This window comes from Serinus canaria, chromosome 11 (genome assembly GCF_022539315.1).
Source record: "Serinus canaria isolate serCan28SL12 chromosome 11, serCan2020, whole genome shotgun sequence".
In the NCBI taxonomy this organism is placed as follows: domain Eukaryota; kingdom Metazoa; phylum Chordata; class Aves; order Passeriformes; family Fringillidae; genus Serinus; species Serinus canaria.
This window is the reverse complement of record NC_066325.1, coordinates 17,287,722-17,306,910: the sequence shown is the minus strand read 5'-3', so window position 1 is coordinate 17,306,910 and position 19,189 is coordinate 17,287,722. Positions and strand designations below refer to the sequence as shown.

Here is a 19,189-nt window from a genome sequence, read left to right as displayed (position 1 = left end):
CTGGATGATCCTAAAGGTCTCTTCCAATCTTGGTGATTCACAGAATCAGTTGGAAAACATCGGTTAGATCATCAAGTTCAACTTCAGACCCAACACCAACTTCTGGACCAGAGCGTGGCACCAGGTGCCACCTGCAGGGAGGCGACTCCATCGCCTCCCTGGGCAGCCCAAGTCTAACCACCCTTTCTGAGAGGAAATTCCCCATAAGGTCCAACCAGACCCTCCCCTGGCACAGCCTGGCACCGTGTCCGATATGACTCGATGGATGCAAAGTGCAGCCCGGTGAATTCCGAGGGCAGGGCGGTGCCGGGGGACAGCCCGTGACCTCTGATAGTCACACTCAACATGGCGGCCGACACACCCCTCACACACCCCCAGCCCCGCCACGCTGTCCTCACTTTCTATTGGCTGGGCGCGCTGTCACTCTGAAAGCTCAGCCAATCAGCGCGCGCGGAGCGGCGGGGCGGGAGGTGCCGCGGCCTGCGGCGGTGTGCGGGATGAGGCGGCTGTGGCCGCTGCTCTGGGCCGCGCGGGGCCCGCGCCGCCTCTCGTCGGGCCCTTCCCCGGCCATGGAGGAGCTGCTGCGCCGCTCGGTGCCGCCGCTGCCGCCCTACGAGACCAAGGAGAAGGCGCCGCCGCCCGCCGAGCTGCGCGGCGCGGAGTTCGTGCGGTTCTACCGCTCGCTGCAGCCCGGGCCGCCCCGCGCCGAGCTCCTCACTCGCCTGGCCCGCGACTTCGGCGTGGAGCACGGGCGGGTGGCCGAGGCCGCCTCCAAGGTGCTGCAGGCCCGAGAGCAGCGCAGGGAGCCCGGGGCGCTGCTGCAGGCCGAGGACCGGCTCCGCTACTACCTGAACCCCCAGTACCGAGGGCTCTTCCAGCAGCTGGGCCGCCTCGAGGGCGGGCTGCGCTTCCTTGTGGAGCTCAGGGCCGACCTGCTGGAGGGGCAGGCGAGCAAGGCGGTGGATGGGCCCCACGTCAAGGTGAGGGCTGGCCTGGTGTGGGTGGCTCTGAGGGACTCTGGGGGATGTGGTTTGGGGATTCCTGCTCGTGGTGCTGCTCCTGGAGCTGCTTTAGGCTGGGAGGCAGTCCCGGGAAGCCAGGTCACTGCTGGGGGCTTTATGTGTCCCTCAGGTCGGGAAGGACATTGGAGTGGGTTCAGGGGAGGGGAAGGGTCTGGAGGCCAGGTCCGATGAAGAGCGGCTGAGGGAGCTGGGAAGGGGCTCAGCCTGGAGCAAAGGAGGCTCAGGGGAACCCTGTGGCTCTGCACAACTCCTGACAGGAGGGGACAGCTGGGGAGTCGGGCTGTCTTCCCAGGGAACAGGGACAGGAGGAGAGGGAAGGGCCTCAGGCTGGGCATGGGGAGGCTCAGCTTAGACATAAATAAGAAAATAAGAATTTCTTCACATAAAGGGTGATTAAACATTGGAAGAGACCAGAGAGGTGGTGCAGTCCCCATCCTTGGAGGTGTTCAAGAAACCACTGCCATGGTCTGGTTGGCAGGGTGGTGATGGTCAAAGGCTGGACTCGATGGAGTTTTCCAACAGAAATTATTCCATGGTTCTCTGGAGGGACACGAGTGACCTGTCCCCAGGCCATGGCAGCGGTGGGAGCTGCCACCTCAGGAAGGAGGTGGCCCCTGCTGTGAGGCAATAGAGTGGCACTGGGAAATGCTGGCACACAAAACGTTTCAAAAGTTAATTTACAGCAGAGCTGGGCTTGATTATTTTTCATGTTGCTGTTTCAGTTTTTGTCCTCTCTCCTGTTCTTTTCAGGTGTTCTGTTCCTTCTTTTCATTGATTTTATAAGCAGTTGAATTTCTGATGAGCTTTTGCAATCCACAGAGTGAAATTTGCTGCAGATCTGTTTTGTGTGTGCAGTTCTTCCTCTTCCATTTCAGAACCTTCTCACCTGCAACATTTTACTTTTCCTGTGCCAGCATTTTCCTCTTGAGATTTGTTACTTTTTGCTTGCTTACTTCACTTTCCTTATTTCAGCCCTTGAAACACGACTCTGGTAAAAAATCCACATTATTATGATCTCAGGTGGCAAATCCCCCAACAATTTCTTTTAAAATATTCTTCATCTTTCCACAGGATTTAGAAAAATCAGTGAAAAGTTCAAGTTGCTGGCAAAAGATAATGAAAAAGAGAGCGTTTTTGTCAAATTGATTTATCTATGAATCTCCTTCCAGAATTAAGCAGTGGTTGGAGTGCATTTGTAATCTTGGTCTTGTGTTGATCTACTGGAAAAATAAAGAAGCACCATCATTGTTAAAAGTTAGTCCATAAAATAGTGTTTGGTGTTTGCCTATCAAAAGTCCTGTGTAGCCATTTCATTAGTGCAGAGTTGATTTCAATTCTAACATAAAGACAAATGTGCTACAAGAGTTTTATAACCTCTGTATATTTGTGTCTGCACTGACAAGGAAATGTGGGAATAAAATTAAATGGATCTCCTTGATGCTGGTGGAGAATTACAGAATGCATTATGTGGCCTCCTGGGATTTTGGTTTTGCTCAAACTGTCTAAAATATTTCTTAGTCGGTCCTTAGTTTTTACTTTGCAATTTGAAAGACCTATTAAAACTGGGATTGCCCATTGCTGTGTTGTAAATATGAAATATTTTTCTATTTTCTCAGCACTATCAGCATAAAAGCAGCTCAGGCTGCTCAGATATTGGGTGATGAATGATTCCTATTTTGTGTTTGTTCAACAGATTGCAGTAAAATATCATGTTTGAGTGATTAAGTCACTTGAAAGTGCTTGAGCACAATTTCTCATTGTCCAAATGAGCAGAAATGGAGGGAGATAAAAGAAATTGTTTTAATTTTAAGATGCCCAATAATATATACCACAAGAGCCAGGAGAGTTTGCTAATAGTAATTACTGCAGTGATAATGGCACTGCCAGTGCCATTATCACTGCAGTAATTACTATTAGCAATAAAAAAGCAGAAACCAGTCCCCTTTAATTGGTGTCACTACTGAATCCTTTTTTTGCAGGTGGGGATTTTCTTCCTGGGATATTCTCTGTGTTTATTCTGAAGGTAATTTGTGAAGAAAAAATAATAATAAACAAAACCAACAAAACAAAAATCCCTGAAACCCCACCCAAACCAAACCAAACCAACCCCTCCAGCACAGACACCTTCAAATCCTTGGCAACATCAGAGTAGATCTGTAAGTCCAAAATTAAATAAAGTTGAAAACTTCAAACTTTCCAAAAACATGGGAAAACTCAGCTCTTGTGAGGGGTATTTTATTTAGTAGTTTGAGAGGGAAAATGAAATAGTTCCCTCATCAGAGAAGCATTTCTTCTTAATAAAAAGTAATTAATTGGAGGTTTTCATAAGAGTTTTCCCATTTGTTGCCCAAGAAATAGGTACTTGATGTGAAGATTAAAAGGCTGTAATTTGCTGTCTCATAGCAAAAACATGGAACAAGGAAAAAAAATAACCACAATTTATTAGACTTGGCTAGCAGAAATTGAAGTATAGCTGGTAATTTGAAATACTAATCTGAGTATGTCTTATTGCTCAAATTTAACACTGGGATGCTGAATAATGAATGTGTTTGCTTTTCTTTTTAATGAAGTGTTGCAGATGTAATTTTTATGACTAAAAAGGCATCTGAAATGAAAATAAGAATTTACATACCACTGAATTTACAAAATAAGAGAACCTGCCACTAAATCTGCAAAATAAGAGCCCCAAACTTGAGCCTGGCCTTGTTGGAGTGAAGCTTTTTGGAAATGTCCTGTGCACTGAGAAATGAAACACAAGTCAGAATCTTGTTTAGATGACCTGAGTTAAACAGAGTTTTGGATAGTGAAAACTTTGATGTCTTTCTGGATGTTTTGTCAGCACAGAATCATGGAATCCTGGAAGAGTTTGGGACCTCACAGCCCATCCAGTGCCACCCCCAGCCCTGGGCAGGGCCACCTCCCACTGTCCCAGGGTGCTCCAAGCCCTGTCCAACCTGGCTTGGGACATTCCAGGGATGGGAGCCCACAGCCTCTCTGGGTAACCCATGCCAGGGCCTCCCCACCTCAGGAGCAATTTATTCCTAACCTCCCATCTCAGCCTGCTCCCTTTCACTCCCTGTGTCCCGTTCTCCAGGCCAGCTGGGGCTGGACTCAGTGCTGGTGGCAGGTCCCTTCCACCTGGAGCCATTCAAACTCCTGCACAGTGCCCTGTTGTTGTATCAAACTGCATGATTCACAGCTGACTGGTTGTTTGATGTGTAATTCCCCACAAACTGGATTTCCTTTCCCCCAGATCATTACTGAGAGCACATGTGCTCCCCCTTCTTTGCTTACAGCTGCATTGCTTTTGTCCAGCTGCACCCTGGAGCTGCAGCAGCTCTGTAATGAAAACAGCCATTGGCATCCCTTGCTAAACCTTCAGAGGAGCAGAGCTCCTGACTCCTGTGCTTCCCACTGTCCCACTGTCCCTGCAGGATGACTGTCCTGAGCTCCTCCTGAGCCTGGTGACTGCAGGAGATGCAGAGCAGAGGGTGGAAATGCTGCCAGCAGGGGTGCTGCCATCCTGCTCTGCCTGCTGCACTGCAGCTGAGCTGCTGTTCAAAAGGGACATGGATGACAGGAGAGCCTGAAGAATCTGTTCCTTTGCCCCCAGATCTCACAACTCCAGCTCGTTTTTCTGGTTTACAGTGTTCCCCTACAAAGGAAAACAAACCAAACAATCCTGGAGTGCCTGGAGACTTCCACTACACTGTGGGATATTTGACCAAAGTGATTTATGGTTATTATTTAAAAACTTCAGAGCTGTGCTGAAAGAAGGATTCACAAGGGAGGTGCCTTAGAGTCAGAATAAACAAACCGATCAGAATATATTTGTTTAGAAAAAAGGTATTGAAAAAGAATTATCATGGAGGACAGAATTGTTCTATGCAGATGAATGGCTGTTTCTTCTGGGTTTGAAGTTATTTTTTCTAGTATGTTAAGGAATAAAGCTGTCCTTTTATTCAGTCTTGGAATACTTGTAGCAGTTACTTTGGCCAGCAGAAATCTGCTTTGATGCTTGTCTTTTGACAAGTTCCTCTGCAACTTTCATCATGATTAGGTTATAATAGGAAATACTTTTACTTTTTATAACAGTCCTGAGACTACATCTGAACTTAGGAAAATGTTTTAGGTTTTCTGATTAGATTTATATATTTTTTCCAGTTGTTTATTTTTAATGTAGCAAGCTAAATACATTGCAGCTTAATTTTTATCTGTTCAATATAAATAGCAGTAGCTATTCAATAAAAGTTAGAATGGAAGATGAGGAGTTTTTGTTTTGAAGTAAATGGTTATTAAGTTAATTTCAGGTAAGGCCAGGTTTCTGATCAGGCTGTTGGTAAGTTGGTATCACACTGTGCCTTGTGTACAAGGCAAATGGAAGAAAGCAGAACAAGCTCTGGAATCTCTTTTAGGGATATTCATGCTGTGCTGAGTTCAAGAATACTTGTTAAATTCAAATAAATTTAGACAGGAAATCTTTAATAATACAGGCAGCAGGAGATGGTAGGGAATATAAAAATCTCTCTTACAGTGAATCACTGTTACAATGAAAGGCTTTGACATTGCAGTTGGGTTTCATCTCATACTGTTCCAAAGCTGGTTGGATTCTCCAGTTCTATTGTCTTATGCTGCTGGGTTTTATTTTTCTTGCTCAAATGTTTTCATGTTTTTGGAGAAGAAAAATTCTGTCTGCATCCTATTGAAAGATATTTCCATGGTATTAAAACCTGAGCTACTGTGAGTCTGCAGCCTGTGGCCAAATCTGCTCAAAACCTTCTACCCATTGTCTGCTTTTTGTCCACAGTGTTTTCCCTGATCTTCCCTGTCCCTGCTTGCACTACAGACAATCCCTTCAAGGATTTTCCTGGCCTAGTCCTGGACTGTTTTGTGGTTAATCTTCTAAAGCAGATCCATAAAGTTTCCTTTAAGCTCCCAGTGTTGTAGTTGGAGTCAGTCAAGGTTATCCTCACTCACATTTCCATGTTCTACCTTTCCTATTCAGCAGCTCATTCCTTCTTTGCTCTGGTGCAGGAAATGAATGGAGTTCTCAAGAACATGCTCTCAGCTCATTCCTTCTTTGCTCTGGTGCAGGAAATGAATGGAGTTCTCAAGAACATGCTCTCAGAGTGGTTCTGCACAGGGTTCCTCAACCTGGAGCGCGTCACGTGGCAGTCACCTTGTGAAGTACTCCAGAAAATCAGTGAGTAAGTGCTAAAGGTTGGGAGGAGTCCTTGAGGAGGAGGTGCTGGAATGCTTGGGACTGCAGAGATTCCCTGTTTTCAAGACTCTGCTTTTCTGAGCTGAAGGCAAAGTATAACTATGAAATATTTGCATTAACACGCTGTAGAGCCCAATTTAAAAACAGAATGAAGTAAAGAGTAAAGGATCATTTGTGCCATAATTTGATCCTGTAGCTCTCACACTGCACTGGTAGAGTGCTGCCTTTCCTTCCAACTTCCTCAGTTACTCTTCCCACAGCTCCAGAGGTGCTGCACTGGTTTTGGATGGAGCTGGTGAGGTGCACAGGATCACAAGAGAGCACCTTGGTTTTTATGCAGTGTGCTCTACAACATTGATTTCTGAATGTTTACCATTGATTTCTGAATGTGTACCATTGATTTCTGGACCTACAACACTGATTTCTGAATCTACAGCATTGATTTCTGAATCTGTAACACTGATTTCTGAACCTACAACATTGATTTTTGAATCTGTACCATTGATTTCTGAACCTACGACATCGATTTCTGAATTTCTGTCAAATAGTCAAAGCTGTAAAGAAGTTGAAAATTACTACATTATGTGGTGGGCCACCTTGTTGTATAAAATCTTGAAGAAGAAATAATCTCTAGAATGTTCTGAAAGTATATTACTGAAATGTTGATGAGACAAAGAGAACTCGTACAAGCTGAATATTCCAAATAAAAATAATTAGTAATGTTTAATTACTCTTTGAGGTAATTTGGCAAACACACCAGTGAGTGGGTGTGCAATATTCCTTTACAATCCACTTTGGCACAGCTTGCTGACAATTTTATGTTTTATTCACAGCCTCATTCTTGTTTTTTGATTGGAAAGCCTTGTCACTGACATCAGTGGGAAAAGCACTGAGCTTGTGGGGCAGCTGACCTCTATTTTAAAAACAGCAATTATCATAACAATGATGATAATAATAATTATGACAATAAATGAATGATAGTAGTAATTTTATTTTTAATTCTCTCCTTGAGTTCTGAAGCTGTGCACCCTGTCAGAAACTGGGTTGACATGAAGCGGCGAGTTGGGGCCTACAGAAGGTGCTACTTCTTCTCTCACTGTGCCATCCCAGGAGAGCCACTGATTGTCCTGCACGTGGCACTAACCAGTGACATCTCCAGCAGCATCCAGGTACAGCCACTGAGGTGCTCAGTACACAGCAAAGTGCTCAAATTGCAGTGTGCTTGTTGAAAAACCCACAGTTCCCTATAATTTGGTAATATTTGCTTTTGTTTCATCTTTTTAGAGAAGAGAGAATTAAAAAATTACAGGGATATTTTGTCTGTCTTGTGTATTATGTAAATTGATATTTTGAGGGTTTGCTCAAGAGTAAGAAGAATAAGAAAAGATAAGAAATATATAGAGAGAATGGGACTAAAATTTAAAAGTGGTTGCAATTACTTCTGAAAACTTTAAACCATGTTCCAGTTTTTCTCTGCACTTACTAATGAATAAGCAGCTGTTCCTACTTTTTTATCAGATTTTTATTGTTAATGAATAAAACAGTGGGGAAAAGTGTTAATGCCTTTAAAAGTTAAAAAGAAAACTCTCCCCATAATGCTGATAATAACTATTATTAACATTTTTTATCTTTAATCCTTATTTTCCCAGGCCATAGTGAAAGAAGTGCCACCTCCAGAGACAGAAGATACAGAGAAAATCACAACAGCAATTTTCTACTCCATCAGTTTGACTCAGCAGGGCCTGCAGGGGGTGGAACTTGGGACTCACCTCATCAAAAGAGTTGTCAAGGAGCTGCAGGTGGGTGTGCCAGGGAGGCTCAGGGCCTGTTTGCCCAGCATGGTTTAGCTCCCAGTTCATGTCACTGCTCAGCCCAGGAGCTGCTTGGGCTTCCCCTGCACTTGGAACTCCTTCCCTGAGCAGCCTTTGGAGCTGTGGAGAGCTGGAAGAGCATTTCCTGGAAGAGCATTTCCTGGAAGAGTGTTTCCTGGAAGAGTGTTTCCTGCTCTTGCTTGATGTCTGCCAGATGTAGATTCTGTTCCACAGCTGACATGGTCAGTGTGAATTCCTTGGGTGGTTCCTGAAGTCACATGAGAACATTTCTGTTGGAGTTGGCTTTGACAGAGCTGTGTTCTGCTCTGAAACAATTCAGTTGAGTGGTAAGATCCTGATCAAGATATTCTCTCTTCAAAGTACCTGACAGTGCCTTTTCCAAAATCTTACAGCTGTTCCAGGAACAGGAACACTTCCTATTTATTAATTAGTTCATTGCTTTGTTTGTTATATTGAATTGCCACTGGCTATTTATGCAGTGTGCATGTGTGCCCTGAATACATCTATTGGGAAAAAGGAGAGAGATTTCTTTGCCCAGATATGTCATGCAATATAGTAAAGAAAATGTCTTAAAAGTCTAAAGAATCTTTTACTCTCTGCCAGTCAGTTCTGTTAATTTAGATAATATCATTGCAGGCTAAGGGACTATTGTTAATAGCTTAATACTTGGAGAGCCTTCTTCCAAGCAACTGGAGAAAGGAATGAAAAATTCATGTACAGAGTGGTGTGAGAGCCAGTCACATTCCTGCACTGAGCACATTATTTTATTAAAGTCTTTACTGCTTAAATTGCTGACAAATCTACCACTTAAAAGTAATGATCACTACTTGTGTTTCTATTCATTGTTTCACATCTGGATTAGTAACCATGTCTGGAAAACTGTCTGTCGTTTAGAACTTCAGTTCTACTTACAAAAACATCTTAAAATTGGATGCTCCAAACTTCTACTGCCAGAAAGTGATAGATTATTTAATTGCTGAATCATAGCTGCCTTGAAGTTTTTGGGGTTTTTTAAATTTTAATTTTTTTACTGGCTATTTTGGCTGAATTTTGTTGCATCTTGCTTTTGGAATGGTTTTTAGATTAATTGTTGAAAGTGCAGTAGTCCAGGTATAATTAGGCCATGCCATCTGTCTGATCTTGACTGAGGGGAAATTGGAATAAATTCATGCAGTTATCTGCTTTCACATCTGAAAAATAATTTCTGGATAATTGAGTTGCACTCATAAAATAACCCTGTTGACATTGTATCTGTCCATCACTAATTGCTTGCTACACCAGCAAAGTTGTGAGTTCTGAAGGCAAACAGACACATCATGCTTAGATAACCTAATGCAGGTTTTAAAATTCAGTGTGTCCAACAAGAGTGTTTTGTATTTATCCTTATGGCAGAGTTTTTACATTTCAGTGTTGGAAACCCAGACCCTCTTCAGTGTTTATCAAAGGAAACCCTTTGCTGAGATGCCTTTAAATGCATTTTAAAAATAAAATTAATCCCTCAGTCTTAAATAACTTGAAAACTTGAGTGCTCTCCATGCAATGCCAAAGGTGGAGATCTTCCTCCCTACCCAAATATTCTACACTTCTTGAAGGTGTTGTGAAGAACTTGCTGGTAGGAAATTGTTGTGTGACAAACTGGACACGGGCTGAGGTGTTTGTGTGTAGTCTGTGTGCACAGAATAAAGGTACAGCAACCTCTGTGCATTGCCCCACACCATTCCTGTTTGGAAGGGAGCCACCCTAGGGCTAAAGAAGACAGAAAGGATAACCCAGCAATATTTATCCATTGGGCATGTGGCTCTCTAATAGTTTTTTCTTCACTGTTTGATGTTAATATTTTTCTCTCTCCTGTTCTTCACATTCCTCCATGCTTTCTCCACCTTCATTCCAGAGTTGTCCTCGAGTTTGTCTTGAATGGTGCAAGAACCAATGTTCCACTGCCTGTTTTACATCTGTGAAGTGACCCTAAATCATTTTCCTGTTGTTCCCACAGTGCTCTTCTGCAAGGCCTCCTCATTCAGCTTCAGCTGAAAATGTTGTGCCTCCCATCTCAGGGGAGAGAGACCCTCTGTATTTCAGCTTCAAAATACTTCCACTGTGGAATTTCTACAGAGTCAGAGTTGTTCAGGCCAAAAGCAGGGCATGCAGTGAGTAACTACTCTTGGCAGCCTGTTTTGCCTGGCTCCCAAAATTCTGGAAGTCCTTTTGCTGTGGATTAATTGCACACATGTGCTCTCTTTCTCTCTGCTCAGGTGCAGCCAAGGACTTGCCAAGGTTGTCTCTATTCAGGTTGGACATAATTCCTGGGTGCAGAATTAGAGTCACTTCAGGAGGGACAAATGGTGCACAGGAGTGCTGAGTGGACTTGGTGACAGCTGCTGAAACAATCCAGCCTCAGCAAAACAGTCCTGGGTCAAAAATTACATCTCATTAAGCCTTTGTAAAAATAGATGGGTGAGGTCTCTGATAGGAGGAGGATGTTTTATATCACCTTTGCATGGCTTTGCAATAAACAAATCTTTTTTTCAATGCTGCTAAATCACCAAGTGTTCCAGGCTACAGAAGTTGAGACTCTCTTTCATTTAACTGGTAATAAAATGCATTGGGAAGAGGAGACCATTTGAAAGGGTTGAAGATTTTGTTTTTCATTTTATTTAAATTGATGATTGAGACACTTTTATAACTTGCCATTTGAGTCAACTTTTGTGGACATTTGTTTAATCTGCAGAATTCTCTTTGAGTTGTATTGTCCCAAGGCGCTGCAAGCTCTTAAAACTTCTTTTATCCTCCAGTAGAAATCCTTTACCTGACTTCTACCTTAGTGTAACCTGCTCTGACACTTCTACTTGTAAGTGCCACTGTAACCTCCAGACTGAAATCCCAGCTGTCATTCTTCATGAGGAAAACTCCAAATTGGGCCTGTCATGAATGTGTATCATTAGGTCAGGAAAAGACATGTACAAAGTTAGGAGTGTGCTGAGATCCTCTCTGCATCACAGCCTTCCTCTGACAGGATTTCAAAAAACTGCACTGAAACCTTGAGCTAAACCAGAAAATTATAGCTGTAAATCCAGTTAATACCACACTCCTTCATATCTCATTAATACACAATTAAAATAGAATTGGATTTTTTTAGAAACCTTCTTGCTAATTTGCCTTAACTGGTCACTCCTTAGCATGAGCATATGTGGGGCAGCACTTGTCACCTTCAAAGGATGCCAAGCACTGATTCCCTCCTGAAAGCATTCCTTGAAAATGAGTTTTTCCTTGGATTGTTGGGAAAACTGCTGGGGATTTCACACCCCAGTGCTGAGCACTGTTAGTTTGAGGCACTGGGCACAAATGGATGGCTGCTGCTTTTGGGTCTCACTAATTTAAGCAGCTGGAGGATGGATGAAGTTGAGGCACAAAATGGGCTCCTCAGCTTCCCTGTGTGCACAGTTTGCACATGGAATCCTTAACCTTTACCTGGCCATTAAGGTTTGGCATTTGCCCCAGGAATTGCCCTGTATAATTGGGTGAAGGGGTAGGGGGATATTCTGGAGATCAGAACTGGACCTGGTGTCACCTACAAGGAGCATCCTGGGAGAAGCTGTGCTGTTCCCAGGAGCAGATTATTTGGGTTTTGGCAGTTTCTTGACAAAAGTTTTCCACACAGATAATACAGAAGGGGTTTGTGCACAGGCTTCTGTTGTTTCTGAGCATATCCTGTTGGGATTATTTTGGGATGAATTCATTAGGCCACTGATACCACTTTGATCCCAGTTGTCCCTGTACAGATCTGGCAATGAGCTGTGTAGGCATTCTGTGCAGTCTCTTGTTTATATTAATGTATATAAAGCAGGGAGCAGGCAACAAAAATGATCTCTTGTATTTCTGAAATTGAAGCTTGTGTTGTTCCCAGGAATGAATTGGATTTTGAAACTATTTCAGACAACTACAAAAAAGCAAACAAACCCAAAATGAGTGCAGGCAGATAATTTCTAGCAAGCTGATGGGTGCTGGTGAACGCGAGGTGGATGGATTCCTCATTAGCCAGCCATTTAATTCCCGATGTGTTTGTAGGCACTCTAAGCAGTCTGTGGCTCTACACCATGGCAATTCAGTCAGCTGATGACAGACACAGATAACTGTGCTGAAGCCTTTGAGAAAACTGCTTAGGATTTTATAGCCTGTGGCATTTGAGGGAGAAAACTGATAGCTGCTGTGTGACTCAATAGAATGCTCAACAATTGGTGGCAGATTTTAGCTTTCTGCTTGGGCTGTTGATAATTGCTACCTTAATTTGATCTAGGTGACCTGGGGAGATCATAATTTCCAAAACAGGCTTTGATTTCATTGATGAAAAATGTGACCTTGGACTGCAGCTTTCTGAGTGCAAGACAGTTTCAGATGAGCTAGGGGTAATGGGGGAAATCTGTGCTCTTCTGCAAGGAAAGGAAAAAGAAAACAACAACAAAAAGCAACAATCAAACACAGAAATCCACCCCGAACCAAAACTAACAGCTGTTTCCTAATGGTGTGTGGGTTTCTGACAGGAAAGTAAACATTAATGGATCTCCACCAATAGCCTTAGAAACCAGCACATCAATTTAGCAAAACATAAATGTGCCCACTCCAGTGCAGTTATTTATTTTTCCACGAGAAATGGATGCCTCAGATAAGCTTCTGAATAAAGCTTTTATCAGATATGTAGTAGTTGGTACTGTCACTTCAAAATGGGGTCACTTCCCCATGTCTTATCTGTCCTGAGAAGTAAAAAATTTCCTATTTGGTGTTTTTAATAGAATAAGAGCTATAGGTTAGCTTCACTAACCTGGGAAGTGTTAGGGGCTGTGTGGGTGAGCAGGTCACTCCTGAAAGGGGGGATGCACAAGGAGCAGCCAATGTCCCCAGGAATCCCTGTCATTATTTCATTAGGCACTTTGCGGAGGTTGTAATTAGCACAGAGAGGGGAGGAAATAATTGATTGTCCCTTTTGCCATGGGGGGTGGTGCACAGGTGCCCTCGGGCTCTGCAGGCTGGGAGATTGGGACCGGTGGCCCATGGAAGCAGTAGGGTACCCAGCTCCTGAGTGAGAGCCCTGGCAGCTCTGCTCAGGAGCAAAACAGAACTGAGAGAGGTGGCTGTAAAGGAACTTCTGAATGTTATGAAATGCACATGCGAGGAAAGCTGATGGTTGGATTTCACAGATGGTGTTAAGGACAGCAGCTTTGGAATTACTCTTCAAATATCATGTCTTTTAGTGGAAACCTGGAAAAAGGTTCTGCTTCTTTGCTAGAATTTCACTATCTGAGTGTGGCAGTTATAGCAGTTGTGAGCATGACCCAGTCAGGATCTCCTGGGAGTTCTGATGACAAAAATGCTGTTTTGTTCAATAAGATACAGAAATGAGTGATTTTAGGAAATAATTTGCCTGGTTTTCTTTATCTGGTTCTCTAAGGAGATGAAATGAGGTGTTCCTTTGATAAGGTGTAACTCGATCTGCTTTTCTTGTCCCTGCCTGCTCCCAAAAGAATTCTGACATGTCTAACTAACAAACAGCTTCAGCTCAGGGCAGCTGAGCCAGCTGTGTCCCCAGGCTGCAGGGCTGGCTGTGTTTGGGAAGCTGCTGTGGGAAGGGAAAAGGTTTTGAGAATGCAGAGACGGCCCCAGCATCGCTGACCCTGCAGCCTCCCGGCCAGGCTGCAGGTGGCAGCTGTGGAGCTCAGCAGCAGCCAGGAGCTGCAGCTCTCACAAGCTGGCAGCACCAGCTGAGCCCTGATGGCTTTTTAATGGGTACCTCGGTAATCCTCGAGGTAGGAAAAGCGCCGTTTGTAGTCATTTAAAGACAATTTTCTGCTGACATTAAGATTCTTCTGTAATGTTGATGAATGCTTTGGTTCTTACCATTTCTTCTGTTGGAACAGTAATTAAACCAACACTGGGGTGGTTTCAGCTCAGCTCTGCCTTCCCTTGGCTCCCCATCCTCCAGGAGGGTTGCCTGGTGCATTTTGTGTTCATTCCAAGTGACAGTGACTTTATTCTCACTGGTGAGCCCCAAAGCTAACACAGTTTTCCTTATGAATGTTTTGTTTTACATGGTTTCATAGTTAGCAAGCTTCAATCAGAAATTAGCAGGAGCAGAGAAGAAATTTTATTTGCAGTAAAAAATATATTCACACACTTTGTGTTTTTTGCTGGTTTAGGAAATATCATTAAAGGTAGCTGGCCTTTATATAGAACTTCATTCAAAACTTCAGGAAATGCTTTTTTCTGTAAAAATCTAAATATAACACCTTTTGATTTTACAATAGACCAAAATTATAAACTGCCCTTGATATAAAAAAAAGCTTATGAAAAATAAATAGTATTTAAATGGTGTTCCAAACTTGTATGTCTATTTAAAAATATACTCTCTCCAGAATCACTTCTTTATGGCCTGTGATTTCATGTTTATTTCTGCCTGTAAAAGGATAACAGCAGAACCCAGTGGTGTTAAGTACTGCAAAAGTGCTTTTATAGAGATGGTGTGTGAGGAATGCATTCAGTCAGTGCTAAAATTTTCTGTGTGCTCCCAGTGCCTTCTCATCACTAACCTGTTACTGCCAGGAGATGTTTTCCCATTCTTTTGTGTCCATGTGTATCAGTCCCTTCTCAGATTCCCTGGTTTTCACTTGCCAAAAAGCCAAGGCCACCAGCTGCCCTTGGACTCAAACTTCTCTGTGTCAGTCACAACCAAACTCATGATTTATTGTTTCTCTCCTTTTGTCTGCAGAAAGAACTCCCTCAGATAGAAGCTTTTTCCACACTTTCACCTATCCCAGGATTCACAAAATGGCTCGTTGGTCTCCTCTCCTCCCAGCCAAAAGACCAGGGAAGGAATGAACTTTTTACAGAATCTGAATGGCAGGAAATCTCTGAGCTCACAGGAGACCCCAGCAGTAACACACTAAAGAAACTCCTGAACACCAACGAGTGGGTGAGGTCAGAAAAGCTGATGGAGGTGCTGCACTCCCCCCTGATGAGGCTCTGTGCCTGGTACCTGTATGGGGAGAAGCACAGGGGCTATGCCCTCAACCCCGTGGCCAACTTCCACCTGCAGAACGGCTCGGTGCTCTGGAGGATCAACTGGATGGGGGACACCAGCCCCCGGGGCATCGGGGCCTCCTGTGGCATGATGGTCAACTACAGGTATTTCCTGGAGGAGACAGCCTCCAACAGTGCCCTCTACCTGGCCTCCAAGCAGGTCAGGGCCTCTGAGCAGGTGCTGGCCTTGGTGGCCCAGTTCCAGCAGAACAGCAAGCTCTAGGGGGACATCATCACCATCACAGTGATGCTGCTGAGTGTAAAGAGCTGTGCTCACCTGCAGTGTCTTACTGCAGTCAGAATGTACCTTGGAGGACAGGTGTGCTCAGGGTCACCTGGGTCAGCAGCTCACAAGGTGTTGAATCACCTGTGGTGTGAGCAGAGTTGTGTGTAAATGGGGAGTAAAATCCTCTTCATCAGGTACAGCCCAGGGGTAACTCAGAAAAATAACTGAGCCAACATCACTCTGTTGGTAATTTATTATATCAGCTGTGCACTTCTCTGTCAAAATGCTGCTATGGATTGTTCAGAACCAAAGTACCTGGAATAAAGGTAAATTTGGGGTCAAATATATTATCAAAACAGCAATCTACAGTTTTATTTCTACAATATCTGTCTTTTGCACCCTCAGAAAAATCTCTTGTAAAATGTCCTGCTATTTCCTGTGTAAATCTAAAACTCACTGAATCTTTGCTTTGCTGGAATGTGGAAAAGCCTTGCACTAATGTTGGAAAATCAGGATCTCAGTACAGCAGGTATGTTAGGTTAGATTTGCATGTTTTGGCTGCTAAAATTTAATGAGCAATAAGGAAGTGTTCAGGTAGGAGAGGAGAACAAGGCAGACTGTTACTGGGGAATCAGGTGAGGAGTCTCGAAATATGTATATTATATGTTGGCTCTGGTAATGTTTTACGTTGACAAAGAGCTTTTTAAATAATGAGATAGGTGTGATTTATAAACCAATAAAACAAACTTTCTCAATAAATCATGGTTTGTGGATTTCAGCATCTCCCTCCTTCACTTGGTGACCCTCCTTGACAGCAGTTTCACCACACTGTGAACACACAGGACACTCCTGTTTTTAGCACTGAGCAGGGCTTGGCTCCACTCTCTTGGGCTCTCTGATCTTTCTCAAATGCCTTAGAATTCAGGTTTCAAGGTGAAATTTAGCTGCTTGTATATCACATACAAGCCATTCTTGGCTGGCAGGAATAGAGCAAGAGAACCCTCTCCTTGTTAAACTTTTTTTCCCTCAGGTTTGAGGGAACCAGGTCACTTACTTCAAGAGCCAGAGTTCTGAAAATGCAGTGGGTTTGAAAGATGGTTTTATTTTGAAGCAGGAGGAGCTATGAGGGCAATTAAATCTGCATCCTCCTGGCCATAGTTCAAAAAGAGCTAATGCTTCTGCTGTATTGCAGATGGAAATACAACATAATCCCATATTCTTAACAGCTGGACTCGAAGGATAATGAGTTTTTTCCACTTGGAGCCTCAGACAATTGTATGAGAATTGGTTCAGTGACATGAAATGATAGCAGCATATGAGGGAGGAAAAGCAAAGCTGCTAATGCTTCCTTAATGCTGCAGTTATTTCCCAGCCCTGCCTGCCTACATCTCACACAGCTCAGGGGAAGAGGGCTTCTCTCCATTCCTACCAGCCTTCAAATCAGGATGGATGCTGGCATTTGGGCATGGCAAACAAATGCCCACCTGCACCCTGTGGCTGCAGAGTCACCCTCGAGCTAAGAATGACACAAGAGCAGATGAGAGACTCCATTGCAAGAGGAGAAAAAGAGCTTTTATTACAAAGGATTCTTTGGTTTATATAGACTGATACAGCATTTTCTACTTGATTGGCTAGTTAATAAAAAACCTCTTTTTCATACATTGTCCTTGAGAAGAACAGGAAAACAAAGTGGAAAAACATTACCTGTAGATTGTTTATATTAACAAGTTACCACATTCCTACAACTCCCTAAAATTCTCACAAGCTACTGTGAGAAACAATTGCAGTTCCTCTCTCCCTGACCAGGCTGGCATCACATTGCAGGACTGGCTCCTCAGCTGCTGACCCATGTGCTCAGTCAGGGCATGTCCCAGTCAGCTCTGTCCCTGTCCCCTCGGGCAGCTGCCACCTTTCTCTGGGTGTTGAATGAACTCACCCCTGCACCAGCAGCCAGTTCCATCTGCTGGTTGTGATGTGGGACTGAGAAGGAGATTGCAAAGCTGCAGCAGCTTCTTCCTGGAGCTCCTGTGGATGGGTCCATTTGTTAGGTGACATCTGGTCTCCATCAGAACCCCAGCACCTGCAGAGTTGTTTCCTTTTCAGCAGTTGTGCTGGTTGTTCTTGTTGGTTGTGTGGTGCTTTCTGAGGTCACATCATCTGTTCCATTGATGGGTTAGCAATGTGGGGCCAGGGCTCCTGCAGGGAGCTCTGTGTCACATCTCAGCACCAACGTCAGTGCAGAAGGATCACTTGAAGATGGAGGTGGGACAGGCTGCCCATAAAAGCCATCAGCTGTTCAGTGCTATTAGTTTGCTTTCACTGGCCATTGATTTTTGTCTTTCTGTTGGATTTTCCAGCTTGCTGCTGAGGAGAGATTTTAGCATGAAAGATGCTGAGGAGAAAAAAATTAAATATTCACCATCTGTGCTACTTACCAGGACAATAACTGTCTCTGGAGAGGAGTGTGCTCTGTCCCAGGGAGTCTTCACAACACTGACAGAAGAGAGAGTGCAGTTCCTGTCTGTCCCTGTCACAGAGTGCCACTGCAGTGCCCTTTCTGAGGAGCACAGAAGGGTGTGGGGAGGAAAAAGGGGAGGCTGCTTTTGGTGCCTCTCCTCAGCGAGCACTGGGAGCTGCTCTGCTGGAAGGGGCTGCATGGAAAAGCATCTCAGTTTCCCAGCTGCATCCTGCCTTTGAGAACAAATCAATAGAAATTATGTTGTTCTGTCACTTGGGTTTGTTTAAAAAAACTCAGGCCATTTTTTGTCTCCCAGGCTGTGTTTTTTGTGTCCCAGGGCCTCTCTCAGTGCCAGTTGTGGGGGGCTGAGTGGGAGCTGTGCCCTGTGAGCACTGAGAGCCCAGACAGTGCTTGGCTGGAGCTGTTCAGTTTTCAGTTCATGCACAGGTGCTGGGCCATCACAGAACTGCTAAAAGAAGGAAGAGCTTGAAGCAGATAAACTTTCCCTGTGTATCTCTGCTGGTTTTTTACTGACTGACTGTCACAAGTTACCAAAAGTGCCCTCTGTGGCCATTCCTCCTTGGGGAAAGGGGTACAAAGGTGTTGTAAAGATAGAGTAAGGTAAGGGTAGTGTGAGTCTTCAGCCTCCTGGTGATGAAACTCCTCCAGGAAGGAGGGATCAGGGTTATGCTCAGCATGCCAGGAGCAGTTAAAACACTTTTAGAATTGTTTTCTTCAGGAAATAAGGAATTAACTATCCTATTTATTGGCTGGTATTTTTAGTGCTTCCAAAAACATTTGAATTTTTCAAGAAATTTGAATCCAAATCTTTCTCAAGCAAGGGTGTCAAGCGCTGGGTGTTGTATAAATGTTCACTGTGGAGTACAATGAACTGAAAAAAAGGCTAAATGGACCTGAAGGGATGTCATGAGCCTGTCCAGGTGTGTTCCTGCACTCACCCAACTTTCTGGCAGGTGACTGGCACTTTTCCACATTTTTTCCACATAAATCTTCCATCAAGGCATCAACCACAGGTTATGGGGAAAGCTGGATTGCCTTGGTGTGTCCCTTCCAGGTTAAATCCTTATAGCAGGGAATTACCACAGCATAACTGGGTTATATTCAAGGTCTTTTGTGATCAATCTTAAGTTTTGTGTTTTATTGGATACCTAAAACTGTTCAGAAAAAAAACCAAAATCACTTTTTGCCATTTATATCTAATAAATGAATGTATACTCATAAATCAGTAGCAGGGCTGGAGAATGCTGAAGCACAGCAAGATGTAACCAGACATGCTGGATAAGTTCTTAAACCAAAAAAGCAAACAAATAAAATCAGCTGCTGAGGCTGCAATGATCATGA

The 19,189-nt window shown here is 43.9% G+C and overlaps 2 protein-coding genes across 3 annotated transcripts in view; both read left to right on the top strand.

The window, feature by feature from the left end:
* SDR42E1 (short chain dehydrogenase/reductase family 42E, member 1) overlaps positions 1-19,189 on the top strand; it is a 1,031,186-nt gene that overhangs the window by 202,262 nt on the left and 809,735 nt on the right. The gene's annotated exons all lie outside the window — the stretch shown is intronic.
* MLYCD (malonyl-CoA decarboxylase) lies at positions 480-16,142 on the top strand. 2 transcript variants are annotated; one of them, XM_050978757.1, is made up of 5 exons: positions 480-980; positions 6,117-6,229; positions 7,256-7,412; positions 7,893-8,042; positions 14,833-16,142. In XM_050978757.1, the coding sequence occupies exons 1-5, from the start codon at positions 498-500 to the stop codon at positions 15,364-15,366; spliced, it is 1,437 nt and encodes a 478-aa protein (XP_050834714.1). In that variant the 5' UTR covers positions 480-497; the 3' UTR covers positions 15,367-16,142. The 2 variants fall into 2 exon arrangements, with proteins under 2 accessions (XP_050834714.1, XP_050834713.1); XM_050978756.1 differs by having other exon boundaries at positions 6,057-6,229.